This window comes from Phascolarctos cinereus, unplaced genomic scaffold, assembly GCF_003287225.1.
Source record: "Phascolarctos cinereus isolate Bilbo 61053 unplaced genomic scaffold, phaCin_HiC Scaffold_726;HRSCAF=1367, whole genome shotgun sequence".
Classification (NCBI taxonomy): domain Eukaryota; kingdom Metazoa; phylum Chordata; class Mammalia; order Diprotodontia; family Phascolarctidae; genus Phascolarctos; species Phascolarctos cinereus.
The window spans coordinates 286,141,684-286,167,265 of NW_027556098.1; the positions used below are offsets into that span (position 1 = coordinate 286,141,684).

The 25,582-nt window shown below is 35.3% G+C and overlaps 1 protein-coding gene across 4 annotated transcripts in view; it reads right to left on the reverse strand.

Moving 5' to 3' along the window:
- Positions 1–25,582, reverse strand: part of CCDC82 (coiled-coil domain containing 82) — a 53,381-nt gene that overhangs the window by 16,997 nt on the left and 10,802 nt on the right. For 2 of the 4 annotated variants that reach the window (XM_021000734.2, XM_078147161.1), the window contains 3 exons: positions 25,236–25,328; positions 21,037–21,161; positions 19,476–19,646 (listed from right to left, as the gene is read on the reverse strand). In XM_021000734.2, coding sequence (XP_020856393.1) covers positions 19,476–19,646; positions 21,037–21,161; positions 25,236–25,328 — 389 coding nt within the window. Of the gene's footprint in view, positions 1–16,711; positions 16,911–18,601; positions 18,683–19,475; positions 19,647–21,036; positions 21,162–25,235; positions 25,329–25,582 lie in introns of all 4 variants that reach the window. The other 2 variants (XR_002327220.2, XR_013483099.1) reach the window with 2 other exon arrangements.

Consider the following 25,582-nt stretch of genomic DNA (forward strand, 5'->3'; position numbering starts at 1 on the left):
TAATTAACAAGTGTAAAATACAGCAGATAATTCAAGAAAGATGAGGATTGCAAAAAGATCATTAGATATGGCAATTCAGAGACCACTAGTAGCTTTGAAGAGTTGTTCGCTTGAGTGATGAGATTAGACAGACTGCAAAGAGTCGAGGAGTCAGTAAGAGGAGAGGAAGTGGAGACAATGAGTATAGACAGTATTTTCTGGGAGTTTGGTTGATGAAGGGAAGAGAGATACAGCTTCAGAGGCTGGTAGGGTTTAGAGAAAGTTTTTTAAGGATGGGAAGTCAATAAATAAATGGTTGAAGGATATGAACAGACAGTTTTCAAAGGAAGAAATCTAAGCTATCAACAACCATATAAAATGTTTTAAATCACTAATAATTAGAGAAATGCAATTTAAAGGAATTCTTAGTTTCAAACTCATTCCCAAGACTGGCAAAGATGACAAAAAAGTAAAATGACAAATGGTGGAGTAACTGTGGGAAAACAGGCACAATAATGCTCTTTTGGTGGGGCTACAACTGGTCCAGCCATTTCCAAAAGAACAGTAACTATGCCACCAAAATTACTAAATTGTGTAAACTTTCTGATCCAACCATATTACTACTAGATCTATACCCCAAAGAGATCAAAGAAAGAAAGGGTTTATATGTACAAAACATCTTAGTAGCTCTTTTTTGTGGTAGCCAAGAATTGGCAAGTAAGGAAAAATCTATCTACATAGAAATGGCTAAACGAAATGTAGCATACAGAATGGAGCATTTTCACATAAATGACCGAAAGGACAGTTTCAGGCAAAACTGAAAGGACTTCTATGAACTTATATAGAGGGAAGTGAGCACAACTAGGAGAATAATTTATACGATGAAAACATAATAAAGAAAAACAACTTTGAAAGACTTTAGAATTTTGATTGATGTAATGACAAAACTATTAAGTGTCAAAATCATGAAGATGAAACATGCTACTTATTCACTTCCTGACAGAGAGAAGCACATACGATCATTCACAAGGGAGCAGGGGCCTTTGTCATGGTCCCAGGGCCAAGAGGAACACTAGTACTTGCATTTGCAGAGGAGCAGGGGCCTTTCTCCGGCAAAGACCAGAGCACTGCTTTACTGGGATAGGTCTGTTGTTAATATTACTTTTATTAGAAGTGAATGGGGAGTACTTATTGCAAAAAATTGCTAGGTGCATTTAAAGAGGATGGCATTTGCATTTTTTAGTTGTTGTATTACTAAGATGTGATGTGAATTAAATAATGTTTAAGAGGAAGAGAAGAAGTAGGCATGTTTGAAGGAAATAGGAAAGGAAACAATTTCAAACAGGTTAGAAAATTCTGTTTCTCAAGCTTTTCAAGCAGATGGATATGAGAATTTTTATAGGCTTTTTTACAGGTAACATCATTTTTGGGAAAAATCTTGACGAAATCAAATAATGATGGAAACATTTCCAAATATTCACTTTCAAACTGGTTTCACCATAACATGAGTTTCTAATCAAGAAGCAGTTATTTCCTCACTTATTTTTTGTTGTTGTTCAGTTGTGTTCGATTATTCATGACCCTACTATCTTTGCCAAGAAAATTCCAAATAGGGTCATGAAGAGTCAGGCGTGACTGGAAAATGACTAAAATCACAGAGTTTGCATCATGGATCAACTTTCTTATAAATTCTCTTCTAGAATAACAACAAACAACAGGGCACAAAAAAAATTCTGAAGAGAATAACACCTTAAAAAACAGAATTGCCCGAAGAGAAAAGGAGGTACAAAAATTCACTGGAGACAAGAACTCCTAAAATAGCAGAATTGGCCAAATGGAGAAAGAGGTACAAGAGTTCATTAAAGAAAATCCTTAAAAATTAGAACTGGGCAAGTGCAAGCCAATGACTCTATGAGACTTAAGGAAACAATAAAACAAAGTCAAAAGAATGAAAAAAAACCAGAAGAGATATCAGTTGGAAACAACTGACCTAGAAAAGATTGAGGAGAGATAATTTAACAATTGTTAGAATACCTGATAGCCATGATAAAAAAAAAAAGCATCATATTTCAAAAAATTACAAAGAAAAACTACCCTGATATCTTAGAACCAGAAGATAAAATAATTGAAAGAATCTACCTATCTCCTCCTGAAAAAAATCCCAAAATAAAAACTCCCAGCAATGTTATAATCAATTCCATAGCTCCCAGGTCAAGGAGAAAATACTGGAAGTAGACAAAAAGAAATAATTCAACCATGGGGCCACAGCCAGGATCACAGAGGATTTAGCAACTTCTATGTTAAAGGAGCAGAGGACTTAGAAAATGATAATCCAGAAGGCAATGTAGTTTTCCTGATTATCTATTTTGATTTGTGATAATGATTGCTGCCCTTGCCTGTTTTATTTCAGCTGAATTTCTGTTTTGTGTGTCTCTTGTACACAACATATTGTTGGATTCTAGTTTCTACTCCATTCTGCTATACCAGGGGTGGGGGGATTTTTGGATTCAATTAAAGAGCCACACTTGAAGACACAGAGGGCCACATGTGGCCTCGAGGCTGCAGGTTCCCCACCCCTGTGCCATACACTTATGTTTTATGGGTTGTTTATCCCATTCGCATTCAGTTATGGTGACTAATTGTATGTTATCCTTCATCCTATTTTCTTCTGTTTATTCTTCTCTCTCTCAATTTATCCTCAAAAATCTGTTTTGACCACTGCCTCCCTTAATCTGCCCTCCCCCTTTTTCATCATTTCCCCCATTCCCCATATCTCTTATCACCTTTCCCTGTTTTACCATTGCGTAAGAAAGAATTCTGTACCTGAGTGTATGTGTGTGTGTGTGCGTGTGTGTGTGTGTGTGTGTGTGTACACATACACTCCCCTCTTTGAATCAATTCTGATGAGAATGAGGTTCAAGCATTGCCCACTGCTCACCCCATTTCCCCTCCACTATAAAAGTTCTTTCTTGCCATAAAAATCGATATCCACCTCCAGAGAGAGAACTGATGAACTCTGAGTGCAAATTGATGTACAATTTGCTCAATTTTTAATTTTTTGGGCAATATGGCTAATATGGAAATATGTTGTGCATGATTTCACATTTGTAATTGATATATTGTTTGCCTTCTCAGTGATGGGAGGAAGGGAGAAAATCTGGAACTCAAAATTTAAAATTAATGTTGAAAATAAATAATTTTTTAAAAAATCATCAACAGCTATTTATAATCAGCCAAATAATTCATGATATCACATTACGAAGTTTTCTGGTTTTTTGCCTGATTCTGAGAAGTAAATTGCTCTGTTGTGATAGTACTATGTCTTCTATTGTGATAGTACTATGTCCTCTTCTTTATATTTAACAAAAAACCCCAAATAAATAGAAATAAAAAAAACCAATTACAAAATATGCAGAGACATTGGTGATCATTAAATGGAAACAGAAAGGACTTTATTTACATATTTCTCACTTGTGCAAGGTACCTTCACAAAAAGTGATTGCGTTTTAGGACTTTAAAACCTCACACAAATGCAGAAAAGTAGAAATATTAGATGTACCCTTTATTGACCATTATGCAATAAAAAATTAAAAGAATGCCAAAAATATTAAAATCAATTGAAAACTAAATAACTTAATCCTAAGGAATTGTTGGGTCAAAGAACACAGATGGATTTAGGGTACAGAATGAGACAAATATAGTGTGGCATAGTACTTAGAGTGGTGGGCCTGGAGTCTGGAAGACCAGAGTTTAAATCTAGCCTCTGATATTTACTAGTTGAGTGAGTTACTTAACCTCAGTTTGCTTCAGTTTCTTCCTCTGTAAAATGGGGGTGATAACAATAGCACCTATTTCCCAGAGTTGTTGTGAGGATCAAATGAGATAATAATTTTAAAGCTCTTAGCACACTACCTGGCCCAAGTAAGCACTAAATAAATGTTAGTTAGTATTATTATTATTGCTATACATATATGCATATCCATATACACACATATACACACACAGCCGATGACAGAATTTGTTTTGCTTGATTATGAATATTTGTTATGAGGAATTTGTTTTTCTTTTCTTTTTCAATGAAGTGGAAGGTGAAGGGAAGACAAAATACATTTCTGTTAGTCTGAAAAACTATTTAAAAAACCTAAGTGGAGGATAGTGTAGGTGCTACAGATGTAGAATGCTGCAGTGTGCTTTCAGATGAGTTACTGCATTGTTAGTTTTGCATAACTGCTTTGCTTTGTTAGAAGAGACCTTTCACATAGAGGGAGCAATTTGTAAATATTTGTAAAATAAAAAAAACAAACATATCAATAAAACTTAAAAAAATTAACAACCATATGAAAGATTACTCCAAATTATTATTAAGAGGAATGTAAATAAAAACTGAGGTTTCACTTCACATATAGCAAATTGACAAAGACAGCAAAAGATCTCAATAGCCAAGTTTGGAGGGGTTATGGAAAGAGCCACATTAATACTTGTTGATGGAGTTTTGAAGGGGTACAATCACGCTGGAGAAGAATTTGGAATTATGTTAAGACAGTGACTAAAAATGTTTACACTTTTTGATCCTTTCTCTTTTCCCTACTGATCCACTCTCTAATACTGTTAGGTATATTTTCCTAAGGAGGTGATAAAAAGAAAGATCTAATATATAACAGAATAATTACAGCAGCACTCCTTTTTAAAGTAGAAAAGAACTGCAAACCAAATAGATGCCTATCTACTAGAGAATGGATATAAAGATTATGACACTTTACCATAAGAAACAAATACATAGGGAAGCAAGGGAAGAATTATATGTATTGAAGCAAAGTGTAAGCAGTACTATGAAAACAATATACACAATGACATCATTTTAAATGTAAAGAACAAAGACATAAGTAAATAGAGTGCTGTGTAATAATGACCAAGTTGGACTCTGAATAAAGGATATAAAAATGTTGTGGCTTTCCCTCTTCTCAAAGGAAGTTTGTTTAGCGTTGCTGGCCTGCTTTTTCCTTCTTCTAAAAATGTTTTTGTCATAAGGGATAGATCTTTGAGTGGGGGAAGGATATGCAGAAAATAAATATAAAAAGAAGATATCAATTTTTTAAAAAATGTTACTTTTATCTTAAAGGGACATACACAATGTTTCAATTTTTCAAGAATCTGTCTGGTCATACGCTACTGACAGGCACTTGTCATTAGGGAAAAGGTCAGCAAACTTAGGAAACTTTTTTTTTTGTGAAAGAAAACTGTATAACACATCTTTAAGTTCAGTACTTCTTTCAAGTACAGTCCTAGGAGACAAACAGCAAATATTTGTGTGGAGAAAATGTTAGCATATATAATATTTCCTGGTGAAAGGTTTTGTTTGGAGTTTTTTATCTGTTTTGGTAGCATTTGCCAAATAAATACTTCATGGTGAAATAGTTGCATTTCTCCCCCCAATATTTGAATCTAGAATCCAGGAAGTCTTTTTGAAATTTACTGCCTCTCTTTTTGGACCTTTTCTCAACACATTTTATTCTTCTCATGGCTTTGTTTCATGACTTAAGGATTCAGCTAAGCTTCTAGATGTTGAAACCAAACAGATAAATCTTTTAAATGCACAATTAATGTGATTCCATTCATTTGGAAATTCCTTCCAATAATTAATCAATAGCTTTTATTAAGTACCTATATCATGCCAGATATTTCACTAGGTGCTAAGAGATGAAAAGACTTGAATGCCTGCACTTGGGTCGAAGAGCTTATGTTCTTGGGGGGAGGAGATTAGCCCATAAATGAGCATATGTAGAATATACACATGGTACTATACGGAGGGAGATCACTAGGAGTTAGGGAGGTGGGTCTGGGGAAGACTTCATCTAGAAGGTGGTACTTGAGTTGAGCCTTGAAGGAAACAAAGGAATCTTGAAGGCAGAATTGAGGAATGTTTTCCAAAAGCATGAAGGACAGCCAGTGAAAACACATAGTAGTAGAGATGTAAGATAAAATTTCATATGGCAATAAGGTGGTCAGTTTGGCTGAACTTTACAGTGCAGGACAGGGAGTGGCGCATAAGGGTAGAAAGGTAGGAAAATTGCCATATTGTGATAGGTTTTTAATGCCAAACAGAGGAACTTATTTTATTGTGGAGATTACTGAATAGGGGACTGACAGAATGGTTTTTACCATTTAAGTAGCTACCTGAAGGACTGATTAGAGAGGCGAGAGACTTGAGGCAGGGAGGCTAATTAGGAAGTTATTGAAGTAGGCTAGATAAGGGGTGATGATGGCGACTGCTTGGTAATGCTGTGTAGATGAAGACAAGTGAAAAGATACAAGATGCTGTGGAAGTAGAAACAATAAGATATTTCTTATTTGACAACTTGATATAGTAGGGTGAATGAGAATGGGGTAAAGGATGACTCCAACACAGTAAATCTGAGTGAATGGAAGGATATCTTGACAGATATAGGGAAACTAAGATGAGGGGTGAGTTTGGGGCAAAAGTTATTAAGATTGTGTGATACAGACTGCAACTAATCCATTCCTATATATCTTCTGCAACTTGCCATCCTACTGAAAATGAAAACGTGGGAGGGAACAGGAATCTTGCTCACTAATCATTGCCAAGAGACACCTATTAAAAATATGAGGTGATCTGGAGTGTAGGATCTGGGTATTTTGGAGGAAGAGAGAGGATTTTCCCAAAGGTACTTTGCAGTAGCAGGTGTCTGGGTCATAGTTAGGTTACAATTATGCTGAGGAGCTGACTCCTGGAGTGTAAGGGAAAAGGTTGCAAATTTGTACAGAGCTGAGGGTATTAGGTGATAATATGGGAAGGTATGATGTGTTTGAAACAAGTCTCTCAAATGGTATTTCAGGGAAAGTTGAATGTAATCCATCTTTCCATTCTCCCACTGGTTAGTTAGGAATTCCTTAGTTATTCTAAGGCTCCATAAGGGTAGAAAGCTTCCACTTTGGAGACCACATCACACCGACTCTCAGAAGCAAATAAGAATGGGACATCTGTGCCTTCTCTATTGTCCTATCCACCCTGATTATCAGTCTTTTCCTTTCTTTAATCTTCACCTTCCCCCTCCCCCCAAATCTTGCGTTCACCTTTCTACCCCAGCCTTATCTAGTTCTGAAATTTAACACTACTGATACTATTCTTAGAGTATTGTCCTATGCTCTTGTATTCATTCTGTTAATTACCTTTGCTTCAATCTTCTATATGTTTTTTTATTTAAATTAGTTGGTGATATCTGTGTACATCTCTATAATTTTAGAGTTCATCTAGTACAACTGAAGCCAGAGAGGCCAAGTCATTTCCCTAAGGTTACACAGTAATTAGTCAGGACATGAATTCAGATGTTCAGACTCCCATGTCTAGTACTTTTTTCACTATGTTACACTGCTTCATATTCAAACTTTCTTGTAGCAAAGCCATTTTAAAAAAGCACCAACAGAAAGGGTTTACGGCTAACTTGTAAATGCATGGAAAGCCTTTATGAACCAGAGAAATTACTAATTAACTTAAATCCATGGCATTTGGTTATTTTTTTTAGAGTTGTACGGTTTTTTAAAAAACAGTTTTCAAATGCGTTTTTTAAAAACACAGTTTGTGAAATTCTATGAGTGGAAAATATAAATTATTTTTATAGGAGTTTTATTTGAATAAAATATAGCCTTTTTTAGAATCATAAATTTTGGAATTAAAAATCCATACTTCAAAACTTCAACAGACCTGAGATTTTATCAGTGTAGTTACTCCCTCCAACAATGCAGACCACAAACCATTCATGCCTTTTCATGCTTTTTATTTCTTGTCCATGTTCTCCCAGAAATTCTCCATATATGATTTACTCAACATGATGAAAGCATTCCTTTTACATCTTTTAACATTTCTTCACTACCAGTATAATAATCAGAATGTCCTTAACCCTGGCTTTCAATACATGACTGCCCAATTCCTTTCCTCATCATACACTTATCATACAATAAATTGGATGAAATATTTTTTGCTCAACTTTTTAAACATGAGTCATTATTGGGCATATGCTGTGGCCTACTTATGCCCACAAATGCCCTCTAGGTTAACCAAAATTTTGGTTCTTTGAATACTGTTATGTTCCATAATTCATAACCATGTATTTTCATAGGAAGAATATCAGTATTTAAAAGATATGTTTTTTATCACAATTAGGGACCACAGAAAATGGTGTACATTTCCCAAATGCAGTCCAATCTACTCCCTTTCTCCACTTCATTTCTTGGCTCTGCTCTAGCATTTGACAAGATACAAGGTGTTGATGAACTAGCTGAACAGATTATCCAACTACCTATAGTAGTCTGGGCAACACATTCTTAATTCATTTAGTCCTAGTCTACTGTACAGGCAGACAGTGTGGTATGGTGGATAGAAAGCTGGCCTTGAAGTGAGAAAGATCAGGGTTCAAGTCCTTTCTCTGATGAATACTGGCCATGTGACCTCAAATACATTCTTTTAGTACCCAAGAAAACTCTCTAAAACTACATTTTAGGTCACTTCAACATTACATTAATTAGGCTTCTTTTGGACAGTCAGTCTTTCTGTCTCCTGAAGTTTAAGGAGGAAAGAAAGTCCCATTTCCCTTATTTTTCCCAGAGCAGAATGATGACAAAGGAAATGTCAGCACTGAATCAATTGCTTGTACTTGTCAACACTGTGCTTCCTAGGATGAGTCACTCTTTAGCTACTGACTTTTCTTTTACAAATGATTATATTTTTGAAGATGTGCATTTTCTCCAGTGTCTATAATGTTTCCTGCTTTATTCTCAGATAAGACATGAGCTGAGTTGCCTTGAAATAAATACTTTTACATCATTTACAACTGAGCACAGACACTTGGATCTCTAACAAAAATATTTACCTAGAATAGTGGTTCCAAATCCAAAGATTCATTACAAGATGTTCAAGAATCAATAGTCAAACCAAGAATTGTTATTATGATCTTTATAGCTGGGCCCTCTCTGCATCCAGATAATCCTTTTATTCTTCCTCAGCTGATTCCATACCTCACTCCTTGCTACTTCCCAAAAGCTTTTCCAAACTTTACTTTTTTTCTTCAAGCTTTCAACATTTCCTCCTCCCTGTCTCTATCTTAAAAACCATCCATATCATCTCCTATATTCACTTCTTTTCCCTCAGTACCTAAATCTCCTATATATCTCTCCTTTGTCAGCCATACTCCTGGAAAAAGCTATCTACCCTCCTTGCCTTACTTCCTTTCCTCTCACCCACTTCTAAACTCTTTGTAGTCTGGCTGAACTTCAGTCAACTGAAATTGCTTTCTCCAAAGTTAATAATAAGCTCTTAGCTGTAATAAACAATTATCTTTTTTTCAGTCCTTATCATTCTTGACCTATCTGCTGTACTTGACACTGCTGACCACTTTCTCCTTTCTGGACTTTCATGACACTTAACTCTTGATTCCCCTCCTATCTGTCTGACTGCTCTTCAGGGTCCTTTCTTGATCATCACCCAGGCTATGCCTTCTAATCACAGGTATCCTCCAGGGCTCTCTCCTAGGTCTCCTACTGTTTTCACTCTACACTCTCTCAGTGACATCATCAGCTCCCATGGGTTTAATAAAAATCTCTCTACTTATTACTCCTACCATCTATATATGGCCCCATGTTCTCTTCTGAATTTCAGTTTCACCTTACCAATCACCTATTGGGCATTTCAAACCAGATGTGCTAGAAACATCTCAAACTCACTATGTCTGAAACAGTATCTCCATACCCTCCACCCTAATCTACTTCTCTTCCACACTTCTCTCTGTTGAAGGCACCAGCATTCTTTCAGTGTTTCAGATTTGTTACCTTGGCATTATCTTCAACTTCTTACTGTCCCTCACCCCACATATCCAATCACTTTTAAAATACTATTAATTTCCTCCACTACATCACCCATGTTCAACCTCTTCTCTCTACTAACACAGTTCCCACCTTAGTTCAGATGATCACTTCTTGCCTAGATAATTGCAAAAGCCTCTTAATTGGTCTCCTGCTATAAATCTCTCCCCACTTCAGTCCATCCTTTACACTGCCTGCAAAGCGATAATTTTTTCTCTCTTTTTTTTTTTGGTTAGGCAATGGGGTTAAGTGACTTGCCCAAGGTCACACAGCTAGTAACTGCTTATTATGTGTCTGAGGCCGGATTTGAACTCAGGTCCTCCTGAATCCAGGGCCGGTGCTCTATCCACTGAGCCACCTAGCTGCCCCGACCAAAGTGATTTTTCTCAATTGCAGATAACTATCAATACATTCACTGTCTCCTTTTGTCTTTAGAATTAAATATAAACACTTCTGTTTAGTTTTAATTTAAGCCCTTCACAATCAGGCTCCAAATTATTTTCTGGCCTCATGGAGCTGTACTCCCTTCCTGCACTGTGTGATCCAGTCAAACTGGATCACAAACTCCTCTTTATTCATCTCCCATCATCATGCCTTTGCACAGGCTGTCCTCCATGGCAGAAAATGCCTTCTTCAGCTCTACCTTAGAGTATCTTTTTTTCATTAAGATGAAGCTGCGGCACAACCTTCTACATGAAGCCTTTCCTGATTCCCTTGTTAAAGCCTTCTCTTCCAAACAACCACGTATTTCAAACTTTCTTTGTATTTATTCCACTTATATTTGTCCTGTATGTATATATGTCCTTGTTGCACTAGAATGCAAATTCTTGTGAGTAAGGATTGTTTTATTCGTGTTCTCAGGGTCCATCACAGTACCTGGAACACAGTAATTGCTTAATAAATATTTATTGATCAACTGACATGTTTTAAGAAAGATGCTGACCTGAATTGGTAGAGGGTGTTCCATCCCTTGGGATTCCCCAATACCTATCTCTGTACACAAACATATCTATGATGATGAATTAACTCAACAAGCTATCTAATCACAGACATGTCATAGTCTGGACAATAAATATATTTTTTGCCCACTTTATTTGTGGATAGTTAGACCAATCTTTCACAGTGCTGTGGACTTTACTAAAAAAAAGCTTTGGTGCACATCTTTAGTAGGGAATTCTTTTGCTGGCATTTTACAAAGGATATTTTCTATGGCAATGGAAAAAATCATCTAGCTCCCCATTTTGCATTTTGTTTGGAACTAATAATATATTAAAATCAATATGTAATAGGTCTACTGATTCCCATTTTCTCTGTTCTTAGCCAATTGTGTAATCATAAATATGTGACCTCGGACATTATGATGGCCCTTCATCTTCCACCATTTTAGACCACTACCCACTCAAATCATCATCCCAAAGAAAAAAAATTCTTGTCCATGTATTTTAATAAATCCTCCATAATATCTACATTCACCCAATTTGTTGCCTTTTAAAAATATTTTGTGAGCACCACTGTGGCACTGCAGATCTCCTTGTCTTTCAGTCTTAGTATATAACTAATCCATTTCTTTTTTCTGGTTATATATGTCTGTGATGATGTCTTTGATACTATTTTTATAATATATTTTAAACTGTGGCAAAGTATGTTTCTTATTTTGTCCATTTCCCAATTTTAAGAGTTAATTAGCTGTCTATTCAGGTTATATTAGCACTGTGGTAATAGGAAAAAAGGTGTCTTCTCAGTGTTATTCTTTCCTCTTGTTTAGTATTTACTTTGATTTTTTCTGACTAGCTACAATCTGACTGTACAGCCAGCTGATTTCAAAATGACTCCTGCATCTGTAACAAACTACTTTCAGTATGTTAAAATATAGTCAATTTAATTTTTTATGTTGTGCTTTGGTGCTTTCTACAATCTGAATTATCCACCTCTTCCTGAATTAAGTATTCACAACATATAGGTATATATTTCTGAGTATCATAGTTTTATATTTCTCAATTCCAAAACATATTTTCCAACAAACTTTAGCGTCCTCTCCTCTATTTTTGCAATGAAGCTACCAAGTAGGAAGGCATATATTGAGTTCATTTGGAACATCTTGCCAAGTTCTTTATTGAACTTCTCTAACTAGTCATTCTCTGAAATGGATCTTAGCGTATAAACTGCAATTATTTTCATGGTGGTCTCTTTTCTTATGTTCATGAGGGACAACATAATGCAAAAGGGCCAAATATCTCATGAAAAGATGTGTCTTGTCTTTCTGCACATGATGAAACCTCACTGATTTTTTTTTATTTGCCTCTACAAGGATAACCTGACATCGTTCAATTTAGTTGCTACACTATTTTTGCCTTTTTTTGTATCTCCAATGCTTAGTATAGTGCCTGGCACATGGCAATCACTTTAAAAAGTTTGCTTATTGATTTCATTTACAGGGAAAATGTCTTTATGCATGTTGTGCACCTTTTTCAGTAGTGTGTTCACTCTTGGTCATTAGACAGAGTTCATACAGAGATGATCAATGTTTGTAGACAGCATTCATAGTATTCTCTGCCCCCTTTCCTGCCCCTCTGCCACCCTTCACAGTAACTCTTAATGAGAGTCACTTAGTATTTTTATCTGTGGTTGCTATAGGAAAAAAAAATTGTCACCTGGTAGCCAACTTTCTGGTCATGAACCTTTTATCACAAGGGGCAAAAATATATTTCAATAAATTGTTCCCTCCTAAGACTAGAGAGCAACGTGACTACAATGAGTCACCTTCAACAAAAGGCAATGATGAGGAGAGTGGGCTTTTTATTTATGGAGTCTGATTACTCATATAAATATATACCAAATTTGTGAATATAAATCTTATAAAAATATTTTAATGTTTTGTACTAAAAAACACTATAATTTACTAAAATGTTAAATTTGAAAAACATCTTGAGACTTAGAGATCTATTTTTTAAAGTCAAATTGTTATTTTTGAAATTTATAGCCTCTAGCTATGGTGACTACTTCATGATTTAACTGAGTGCTAGTATATATTATATTACACTTTAATTACAGATCTCAATTCCTGCTCTTCCCCCATTGCTGCATAATTCTATTGCCATGTATCAAACTGTTAAACTAGGTTTCGATTTTTAGGAAATAAGGACTTTGCCAAACTCGATCTTCAGTATTAAAATATAAGAATGCTGATGTCCAATAAATATTAAATAATATCTATGGGAATGTATAATCTTATTCTATCTGGATCATTATGAAAAAAAAGATACAACTATAAATACAATGAAAAATTTAAAAATTACACAAAACACACCAGACTTATTGCTGGTATTTGTTGTCACAAATAGTCTTGTCCTGATTCTTGTGTGAAATTCAAAACTAGTAGGTGGAATGGGAGTGACACTGGGGGAGAATATTATATAATCATTAATTATAAAACTAAAAACTGACAGTAAAAAGGTAAATAAAAGAAACTGTTGTTCTCTTAAAAGAACAAACTTTTCCTCTCCTCTCAATATATGAAAAGGGTTACAACTAAGGAAACTACATCTAGCCACATCTTTTGACTAACTTTATTGAATTTTGCAAAATACAGCAGAGGTACTCTGTATTACATTGGTATTATTAATCCAAACTAATTCTTACCTTATAGGCTTTACCATGGTTAGTTCAAGTTTTTGTTATATATAATTGTGGTTCAAGAGACATGAAATGAGTTGAAGTATATCTGAATTCATGTAACAAGCAAAAAGCGTATGTTAAAATGTAAACACACAGAACACTAGGGGCACATTTTACAAGACATCTACTATGTTCCATGAAATTTTAAAATTTCTTATCAACATTTGCAAACAAAACATAGTAACCACTGTGTAGGTGATATTTACAGAAAATTTTAAGAATAGTAGTTTGGATAAGTAAAGATCTAATCCAGGAGGCTGTTAATAGAAGTAGATAAATAAGACGTGTTATGCATAAAGAATGCTTTTCTTCCTAGGAAATTAAAATGTAAAATATTTTCATTCCTCTTCTCTCCAACTTAAAAATTGACTATAAATATATTCCCTTTACTTTGTGGAAATAAAAAGGAATAGATTTAGACCTGGGAGACCTAATCTCAAGTAGGGACAATATTTATGCCACCTATCTCACAAAGCTGTCGTGTGGATCAAATGTGATAGTATATTCAGAGTGTTTCGTAGACGTAAAAAAAAGTTTGCTTTCAGTATACTGCAACTTGAATTAAAATTAAACCTCCTAAATTATCCACTATCTGTGTTGTATCAAAAACAGTTATAGAAAATTATCCTAGGCAGGCTGTTGTAATTGCCAACAGCAGTGTTTCTATGGACAACTTTGGCATACTAAAACAGTTTGCAATGCAGATATATGACCAGACTTCTAAAATGTTGCTAAACTGCTACTTTAAAGAAGTAAAGGAAATTGACTGTGGCAACCATTATAGCATTTTTTTCTCATTTCTGGCAAAATCACAGCTGGAATTTTCTTCAGTCAGCTACCGAACATCATTTACCAAATCCCTTGCAACTGTGATTTTAGAGAACATAATATGATGTTTCCTGTTAAAAAACAGTGCAAGTACAGAGAACATCCAGGCTACATGTTCATTGTTCTTATGAAAGCATGATTCTAATAGACCCAAGCTCTGAGAATATTTTAAATTGGTTGCCCTAATTCATTAGTTTACCAATTTTCTCTCCCATTTATTATACAACTGCATGGCAGGTCTCTCTTTTCTCTGTCATCAATAGAGTAAAGCATGGTTACACAATATAACAGGCACATCACTGCTTAACTAATTCAATGCTATAATGTTCTTAAGTAGAATAAAGGTCCTTCATAAACTGACATCTATATGTTTTTGGGTAACTGGGAAATTTTTCTAACAAAATGAGATTAATATCAAAAATTCCCATAGTAATCCAGGGAATGGAATGCTTCAGGAAGATCCTCAAAGAGTTTCACTGGCAAAAGAACTAGAAGCTCTCAATATATTACACTAAGTCAGCATATTATCTGTTGATGCATAAATTGAAAAAGTGATAGAATTCAATTTAAGAGACCTACCTACCAAGTGACAAGCCCTCTGTTATGTGCTGGGGATACAAAAACAAAAAAGTCCTTGCCCACAAAGAGTTTATATTTTACCAGGGAGGGAGAATAAAGGATTTGAAATGTATACAGAGAACCACATACAAAATAAAGACACAGCAAATTATCGGGAGGAAATCTAATGATTGGAGGAATAAGGAAACGATTCTTAGAAGGTATCATGTGAGCTAAGCAATGAAGGAAACTAGGTGTTCTAAAAGGCAGAAGTGAAGAGAAGAAAATTCCAGGCATGGGGGACAGCCTGCAGAGACATAGAGGTGGGAGATGAAATAATCACAGATGGAGAATATCAAGTATACCAATTTGGCTAGAACACAGAGTACATGAGGGGAGTAATGTGAAATTAATTTAGAGCATGGGTTCTTATGTCAGGAACCTTTTCAGCAATCTGGTGAATCCTAATGGCCTTTTCTCAGAATAATGACTTTAAATGCAAAAAATAAAATACATAGAATTACAAAGGAAACCAATTATAGTGAAATATATTTATCATCACATTTTTCCCATTTAAAGTTAATGGACCCCAAGTTAGGAACTTTTGCTCTATAAAAAAAGGTTGAAGTCAGACTCTGAAGAATTTCAAATACCAAACAATGGAATTTGCATTTTATTCTAGAAGTATTAAGGATCCAAAGAAGCTTCTTGAGCCCAGAAGTAACGTTTTCAGATGTATGCTTTATGAATACCAATTTACCAGCTATGTGGAGGAAAGACTGGAGAGGGCAGGGATTTGAAGAAGGGAGAACAATTATTAAACCACTGCAATGGTTCAAGTGAGAAATGATGAGGGTTTGAACAAGAAGGGGCCATGTGAGTGTAGGAAAATTGATGGAAACCTGAAGCCAGAAACTTATTTTTGTATTAAAATTTCCCATTGGGTTCAACCCCTTTTTAAAACCTTCAGAACCTATTTCTTTTTTAGCTTTTAATTCCAATTACACAGGTACTTATATATTAGTATAATTTGCATGTGTGTTCATGATAGTACTAATATTTGATATAATGCTGGTCCGTCAACACATGTATTTTAGACAGACAAAGCACATGAATAACAAGGGTAAGCCTAGACCTGAACATGAAGGAAAGAATAGATGAATGATGTTTGGCAAATCGCTCAGCATTTTCAAGAGTTTTTCCCCAAAATCAAAAATTAATATTTTTAACACCAATATTCTTCCAATGATACTATATAGCTAGAAATCATAGAATCAATCTTAAAAGAATGAAAATTGCAGGCTGCCCAAAAGACAATGGAGAGATATATGATGGGCATACATAGGCCGCAATGCTTTTCAAAAGAAAATATGAGAGGGAAATAAGGTGGGATGATTATGTAGTGAAACTGAGGGCTAAGAGATGGAAAGCCCAAGTGTTGCATGGATACTCACAAAAAAGTCAAGAGATCTAGAGGAAGGTCCTCAGGCAAGTTGGGTAGCCACCCTGGGGAGGATTTATGGGAGGACTCCAAGGACAAAAATTAGGCAGGAGAAAAATATGTGGATGGATTGAGACTGGCACTGTTCAAAGAGGTACCTACATAGATAAGCTCATAATTCCAAGGGAAGAAGCTTTTTTAATCATCAGTCCCATTAATCACTTTAAAAAATTAATTGGCAAATAAAAAGGGCACATGGATAATTATCAATAAAAAATTAGGGTGGATAATTTCCCTACCAGTGTTTATATTACTTGTTTTGCCAAATGAGATTCAAATCAAACTGTACTAGTTTACCTTATTTTCAGAATATGATTTTAGTTAATAATTGTTCCAACCATTTATTGCTGCTGTACCAGTTTTATCCTGTGGATACAGGATTTCAGCACGATAGAGTTGAAAAGGCACTGGACTGGAGTCAGTAGTCCTGTGTTTGAAACCAGGATCAGCTACTTAACACAGGTCACTTCACATTGCTGGGTCTCAATTTTCTCATCTGTAAAATGAGGAGGTTGAACTAGATGATCTTTAAGGTCCCTTCCAGATCTAAATCCTATGAGCCTACAATCCAGAAGACCTGGGTTCAAGAAAGCAGTTATTTAAAAATTTAGATAGAAATTAAAATTAGCTAGCGCTACTAATATGCTAAAAATGAGTAAAAAAAGTTACAAATCTGAATAATCTAACACTAATCAATTAGTGTTTCCTATAAACTATGATATTCTATTTTAAGGATCTCTGGTTTCATTGAGGTGGGTACTGCCCACACTAATATAGACCACAGACTCTGCCTTTTCATCCTATGTGACTCTTGTCCATATTTTATCACAAATTCTCTATATCCTGTGTGCTAAAGGCTTTCTTCCCGTCCTTTGTTTAAAATGTTCCATATTTAGTTGTCTTCAACTCTTACTACTTGACAGACTCACTTCTTTTCCTTGAGTACACTTGAGCCCATCAAATTGTCTTTTCAAAGATACTGCATTTTTCAGGCATATCTGACCCTGGCAGTCACTTGTGAAACCTCAGCTCCCTAAGGCATCTGAGAGATGTAGGAGAGAGGGCATCTTCTCAAATGTGTTAAAGAAGTAAGTTTTCTGCTCCTCCCTGATTTCACTGTCATACCACTCTAGGCTCTCCTTGGAAAATAAGGTTAAGTCGAGTCATAGTGGGCTTTGTTTTATGAAGGAGCAACTCAAGCAATCCATAATAAACTATAGGCTTATTTTTCATTTTTAAAACAGACTCATTGTTAATCCAATGAGTCCTTGATTTGTAGATTCTCAAGAAGAACTGGGAAGTTTATGGTAGATCTTTCAAGTGCTCAATGAATCATATCTGATTTTTTAGCCAGCCCTATTAGTTTTAAGTCCAGAGACTTTAAGTCCATGGGCCACTACAGAAGGATCTTTTTCTGTCAATGAAGAAGAAAAATGCTCAGGACTGCAGCATCTGGCTTATCCTAAACCTGGCTCCTATTTCCTAATGGCAGGTATTACCTTTCAGCAGATAAAGCCTGATCTTAGGACATTTAGACCATGAATATCCTCTGGCATAAAAGTGAGGGAACCTTGGTTTTCTTGAGTTATGGATTACGGGATCTTCAGAGGAGCCTCAATAAAACTGATGGTCCTGCTTAGTCTATCCCATATCAGATAATCCTAGAAATGGATGTCTAGGCAATTTTCCACAGCTGTTCTGCTTTCTCTCTAGGTCCAAACCCCATCCTGTTAAGAGCTGATATTAACCCCTATCCTCTGTCTGTTTTTCACCTACCACTGTGAGCTGGCTCCATGATTAAACAGATGGGAAGCTTTTCTGGGACAGACCCAGGGTTAGCTAAACACGACAAACATGATGTGAAGAGGTATTTTTAATTCCTCAAATACACGGTTGGGAAAATCCTGTTCCCATGAATGATATACTATGTTTTACTGGGAAAGGCACATGTTATATGGTTGTCTATTGACTTGTATGATAATTTATCAAATAAGTTAATTAGACAATATAAGTAATGCATAAAACATAGAGAAAGGCAGAAGTTTTACAATAATTTATTTAGTTAATCAATAAAGCCTAATTTTGAATTCACTACCTGCTATGAACCCTCTGAGCAGTATTCACAGCATAAATTCCCCATAGGAACCTGGTCAGTCAGTGTATAAGAGTTATGAAAAAACACATTACCTTATATGACAGAGAAATGCAGGCTTTGCCATACTGATGACTGGCTGAGAAGAACTAAAGAGTTCAGATTTGGGTTTCCAACTCCAGACAATGAAAATGCTGATTAATCTCCAGGAACATCTCTCAATCATAGACATTTTTTTGGTTATAAATGCAGTACATTTTAGACGTAGATTTCCCCCCCAAAATATTAATAGGCCCCATTTTGGGGAGGACAGATTGACATTTCATAGTTTTAATTCATTAGATACTATCTAACAAACAACTATTCTTGCTAGCTTTACTCATTCACTTGATACTTTCTGTTGAAGTCTAAACAAGGATAACAATATTATGTGCAGTCAGGATTTTGCTTTATATCAATCCTTTTTAAAACATATCTTTAAAACATTGCACTCAAAAGTGAGAACCTTCTATGTACTAAGATTCTTAAACTATAATTAGATGTTATAGATACTTCTGAAATTATGGTTTCATGTATGGTAAAAATGGATTAAATTTTTTTTTGTTAGTAATTCTCCATTTGGTGAATTATCTGTAGTAAAATTTTCATCCTGGATTAACTTCACCCAATGCCTAATACTTTCCTGAATTGCCTACTCTACAACCATTAACCCTCCCAATCACTACCCAGTTAATACATATTTAGGGAATATAAACTATATGTTTATATTAGCATAACCAGAATATAAACAGTAAAGTAAATCTATTGCATAAAGTCTTATTCCAGATTCAATCAGATATTAACTATTAGTAGTCTCCTCCACTTCAAACTCATATTCTTCCATTGGTTCTGATGGTGGAAACATACATTTACTCACTACAAAATTCTAAGTCTTAGTCAATGAAAATGATTTAGAAGAAAACAAATTACCTGTTTGTCATGTGACATGAAATCATCTGTTTCCATGGTCCTGTCATTGTACAATTTTCCTGACAAATGTACTGTATATTTACAGTATCGGTGGAGTCCACAGGCCTGGCAAGAACAATTTTCAGGAGTTCTCCAACGGATACTTACATTAGGATAATTTTCCACTCGTTCCTGAAAACAATGAATAAATTAATGAATGAATGATGTTTTTAAAAATAATTCAAAATGACCTTAGAATTTATATAAGGAAAACCAACAACAGTATTTATTTCTTCTAGTGCCTAGCACAATGTCTTTTTTTTTTTTTCCTGGCGAGGCAATCGTGGTTAAGTGACTTGCCCAGAGTCACACAGCTAGTAAGCATCAAGTGTCTGAGGCCAGATTTGAAGTCAGGTCCTCCTGACTCCAAGGCCAGAGCTCTATCCACTGCACCACCTAGCTCTTCCACTACCACAATGTCTTGTGTACAGCAGGTACCCGATAAATGTTTGCTAAATGAATGGATTCATAGTTCATTACGTTAACTGAACTCATGTAAAGAAACACAGAAAATATATATGTGTATATATATGAGAAATTATTAATATATTCATTTTTATCTTCTTCTCAAATGTAAGAATTGATAACAAACAGTAAAACTGAATGATTTTCCCTATTAAAGAACTATATGGGAAAGGAAGCAAAGGGATTGGATAATCCATAAGGTGGATTTTCTATTTTAGGTGTATCAAAAATTGACCATGCCGCACTCTAACCAATTTATAAAAAATTTGCAACAAATGGTTCCAAGAAGAATCACAAGCTTCTCATGCATGTTAACTACATGAGGGAAACTGGCTAAAATACTCCTGTTATTTGTCTGCTCTGAATGCTAATACAACCTGTACTGTAATGGAAATTGCCTCCCATGGTACTGTCAAAGTTCTTGGGAAACAAACAAAATGGAAAGGGAGGTTTCATTTGTAGCGAACTGAAGTAATCTGGACACATACTGTTTTGTGTATGCCAGGTGGCGCTGTGGTACAGTATTAGTTTTTTTTCTTTTTAAATTCCTTTTAAAATTACCATAGTTGTATCTGCAGAGATTTAGGATGGGAATTTCCTAGAATAACTTTGTAGTGATAAAGGATTGTAACATGGAGGCCTATTTCTCCCTTGCCATAAAATACCCAGCAACATAGACTAAAGACTTGTGAAATAATTGGCCTTCAGAACAGTGCAAAAGGAAATAAGACTTTCAAGGCATATTAGCTAAGTTTGGGACCTAAAGGTGTTATGTTCAATAGGAAATTAAAGAATTTAAATTAATCAGCTATTAGAATAATCTAATCAATAACTATATACAAGTAAGAATAATCAAAACAATCAACATCTTCTAAAAATGGGAGAGTAAAAACAAGTTGATTTTATAAATACTTAGAAATGTCTACATTTGAGCAGGGTCAAAAGTTTTGAATATTTAAATGTAAGTAAGTAAAGCGAAGTTTTGCCTGAGGCGGTGACGAATCTGTTCTTGTTGCCATTAGCATCTTCATGCATTAATGATAAAGAAACTGAATACCTTATACTGCTCTTTCCAGCGACTTCTGGAAACTAAATTTTCTAGGCGAGGTTGAACAAAGCGGCCATCCAAATAATGAAGAGATGTTAACATGTCTTGTGCATATGACTTTTGCCTTGTGCCATCTATTAAGAGTCAATTTAAAAAAAAGTGAGCAAGTAAATATGTAAGTAACTTTGCAGCCATGAAAACATTTAGCTAACTTTACACTGAAGGATCTCTTCCTCTATTTTCAGGCAGATTCCATGATTAGTCAGGAAGAACAAAGTACATTTTGAGAGAAAATGAGCTATCAAACTTACTTTGGCACAATGGATCCGTGATCTCATCGATATAGGTAATCCCTCCAATAGTACAGATCACAACTCTTCCACGCCTGCTCATCCTGTACGATTTTTGTCCATTATTTTCCATAAGTCCTCCATAGAGGATCTATTCAAAATGCTGAAGGCCTTCCTATGGTTATTTTAATATTTCATGAATAGCAGGTAAGTACTCATGTTGTACAATCTATAATTTCTGATTTTTATTACAAGATTGGTTTAGTGTGTTTTCTGGTCCTGCACATCCGTGATGCCTACCACTTACATATAAGTCATCACTGTTATAATACTATAACCTATTTATAACCACCATGCCCTTTTCAATTACCCTTTGAATCATCTGCAATTCTGATTCTTCTAAGGTCATGATTTTCCATGATTGCCAGCAAAACAGCAACAAGGAGTGACTACTGGTATTACAGAAATGGGTTTGTGTGGCAGGAAGTAGCTTGGGATTGCTGAAAGCCCTGTGCCATTTCCCAGACGTGATCCAGTGCAATCTCTTCTGTCCAAGACGTATAGCTGGCTGGGTTAATTTAATGAGCAGAATATCCAATTACATTTCATAATCTGGACAATATGCATTCTTCAACCACTTGTTTTCTTCATACAGATTGCTAAAACAATTTCTTTTGTGCAATGCAGCTCATTTACATAGCTTGATAACGTTCCACAACTTGATATATTTATGATGTCATCTGCAAATTACAGCACCAAGAAAACTTCCCCATCTGTAAAAGAAGCTCTCGTCTATCTGGACTTGGTGCAAGACATCCTCCATGATATTTGTGAATACCTTTAGTGAGCACATGTTTGTTTTGTTTTACTTGATCTTGACTTGTCTAAGATCATTGAACAAAGTTAGCCACATTGTAGATTATCAAGGCTGCTTATTCGATCCTAAAATAGGTATGGGAGACATTTTGTCATAGAAAAGAATTTAAGGATGCATTTTGCTCTACTGAACCAATTTTTATTTGAATCAACAAATTCAAAGTAATCTCATGTTTTCTATCTCTCTCAATCGTGTGAATGTGAAGATGTGGAATGCAGCAGAAAATCACCTATGAAAGCCTGCCTATTCCTTTCTTATGTTTCTATCAAGTATACCTTGTATATACAAAATTCTCATGAAGATTTTATAGAGAAGAGAAAAGCAGGCATATGATCTGATAGCTGATTATCTCTTCTTGCTCACTTTTCATCTGTTAACAACACCATCCATGATCATTTCTATTGGTTTGGAAGTTTCTTCTTTTAGATTTATGTTGAAAAGATGATCCTTGAGTTTCTTTTAATGTGTTGTACCTTCTAACATAGATTTCTTCTGTATTTGGGAAGATCCAGACACTATTCCTATTTGTATCTTCTTAAGTATCATTACTGTTTTTTTACATAGCACACTTAATACTATAGTGGAAGAATCAAAATGTGGTAGTTCTACTATCACTGATGATGAGAAAAGACCATTACAAGAAAGTTGGCAGACTGGTTCCATTTCATATCTATTTGGTGTCTTACCAATTTCATCTACGAATTCTCTGGAACCTCACACCAAGTTCTCTACACGACTGGTTTTATCCTCCACAGTTTTCCATTATTTTTTTTTTGAGAGCAAACCTAACTGCTGGGCATTCTTGCACCATCTTGTTCCACATTTTATAAATGAACTTGCAGCCTGACTTGATGTTGCCATTGTCTTCCACACACCTCCTTGCCTGATTAGAGGATCAAGTATTGGTCAATGTAGCTTCTGGGCTTTTTTGGCCCCTTATTCTGGCAACTGTTTTATAATTGTTTAAGTTCTCTAATAAATGATAACCAAAGTCAACGTCTTTGCTTTTCTCTAGTTCCAATTTTTCAGACTCAACAAATTGTCTAGATAAGGTAAGACTGCATTACTGTAATTGCCTACAGTGTTGTCTTCTCATTTTCTTTCTTTATTCTAATTTGGTATTAGTTCTAACGTTTGCTCTAACCAGCTACTAACTTGACTGCCCAACAACCAATGATTCTCCAATGATTCCTAGGTCAGCAACTAGTCTTTTACTCTGTTAAGATATACTTAATCTCATCGATTTCCAAATCTCTTCCAGAAGAACTTATTCAGGAGATACAAGCATGAGGCTTCTGAATAGTTTATAAGACTTTACTTACTTTCATTCCTATTCCCAAGCTACATTTTCCAACATCTTTTTACCTCCATACCTTGTGCTCACTTTTTCACTGAAATCACTGAGTATGTTGACTTAATTCAGAGAATCAGGTCAAATTCTTCATAGAATTTCTCTATATCTTCATATTCTGCAGCACATGTTGACACAAAAGCTACAGTTATCTTCGTGATAGTCTGCTTATGTTCATCATGAGCACTGCAAGGCAAAATGATCAAGTGGCTCATGAAATTTTTTTGTTTGTTGTCTTTTGGGAATACCACGAAACCAACTCCATTATCTCCTTTATTCATTTCTTGAAGAAGAACTTGTGAACAATCTTTCATTTTAGATGAAACTTCTTTATATTTTCAGACTTCTTTTTAAAAAACGTCAATATAGATGTGGTTCAATTTCTCTAAGAGCCTGTCAATTTGGTTGTTGGACCAAAATCTCATATTAAGAGTACCGACCATTAAATTAATGTCTCTAAACAGTTTAAACAGTATATGATTCTTAGTACCCCCTGCCTCTTTTTCCACTACTGTCACTGTGGAAATGGAAGTAGACTGCATAAGATGAAAGGCCATCTTTTACTTTTATGTTTCATACGTCAGCATGGACAAAGAATTCATCACCTAGAGGCCAGCCTTCTGGTGATGAGCCTCTCTGTACTTAGCTAGGCTGGTCCTTGGACAGCAGACACAGTCTGTCATTGGGACCATACTCGAAGCCTTTCCAGCTTGGTAGAACCTGTCAGAGCTTGCGCTCCGCTGGCATAGCCTTCGAGAACCCAGGGTCACCTCCACACCACGATGAGGCATCAGAGTAGGACTTTTGTGGAGGAGAGCTATCAAAAAGAAGTAAAAATCACACTATCAAAAGGACGTAAAAATCACTTAGTGTCCCAATGGTAGGGAAGAGGTCTCTAGTTCTTTTTGTACAATAACTTGCATAGTACTGTATACAATTTAGTATTTACGAAATACTTTCTGATGGTAATGGCCAATACCAGATGTAAAGGCTTGCCATTTTATTCCCTCTCTCATTTCCTTACTGAAAAGATCTCTAATGGCTTTAGGATATATAGTAGTTTAAACTCCACAGAGGCTGATATTCAAGGCTCTCTATAATCTTCCCACCCTACTTTCCCAATATTATTTCCTACTATTCCTACTAAACCTTATTACTTTAGCTAAGGCAGATTCTTTGTTGCTCTTCAAACATAACAAACCTATTCTTTATTTGATCATGCTATTTCTCCCTTGTTAGCTATACATGTCCTACCTATCTATCATTCTAAGACCAGCTGAAGTCCCACCTCCTCCATGAAAGCTTTCCTGGCCATCCCAACCCACAGTGATGTCTCCCTCTTCTGAATTCTTATATCATTTTATTGTCTGTAATAATTATTTTGACATTTAAGAATATATTGCTCTGTATAGTTATTTAGTGGTTTCATATATTTTGTCTTTTCTCCTAAGTTGTAAGCATTTAAAGGCACTGACCACTTATTCTTAAGAATCCCATTTTAAAAATGATTTATGTGGCACTTAGAACAGCAGAAGTCCAATAACTAATGTGTTGAACTGACCTGACTTTGACGAAGTTGTTTGTGGGATGAATAAGAAAAAGGTCTTAAGGACAGCTTTTCTTTGTTTCAAATGAGAAAAAGAGGGAAAAAATACACAATTAAATGTGCTATTAGATACTATTCACTTACCATATAATGTTCCCAGAAAAGTATCATCCAAAGCATTGATCAGAAAAGCCTTGACAACTCTTTCAAAGTGAGTGTAGTGGTCACTGAAAGAATCTGTAATGTGTTTTAGATAAAATTTAGAAAGGAATATCAAAAGCTCTCTCCTCTCTCTCTCTCTCTATATATATATATATATCCACCTCTCGATTAAACTTAAGAAAAGTATCAGCTTACTAATGTTCAAATCTCTAGGATATAGATAGATATAGGATCTAGTTTTATTCTCCTAATGTTAGTATTACATTCTTGATCTGCCCAATTATAGGTCAAGTATTGGAATCTCAAATCTCTTAACTCCAAATACAGTA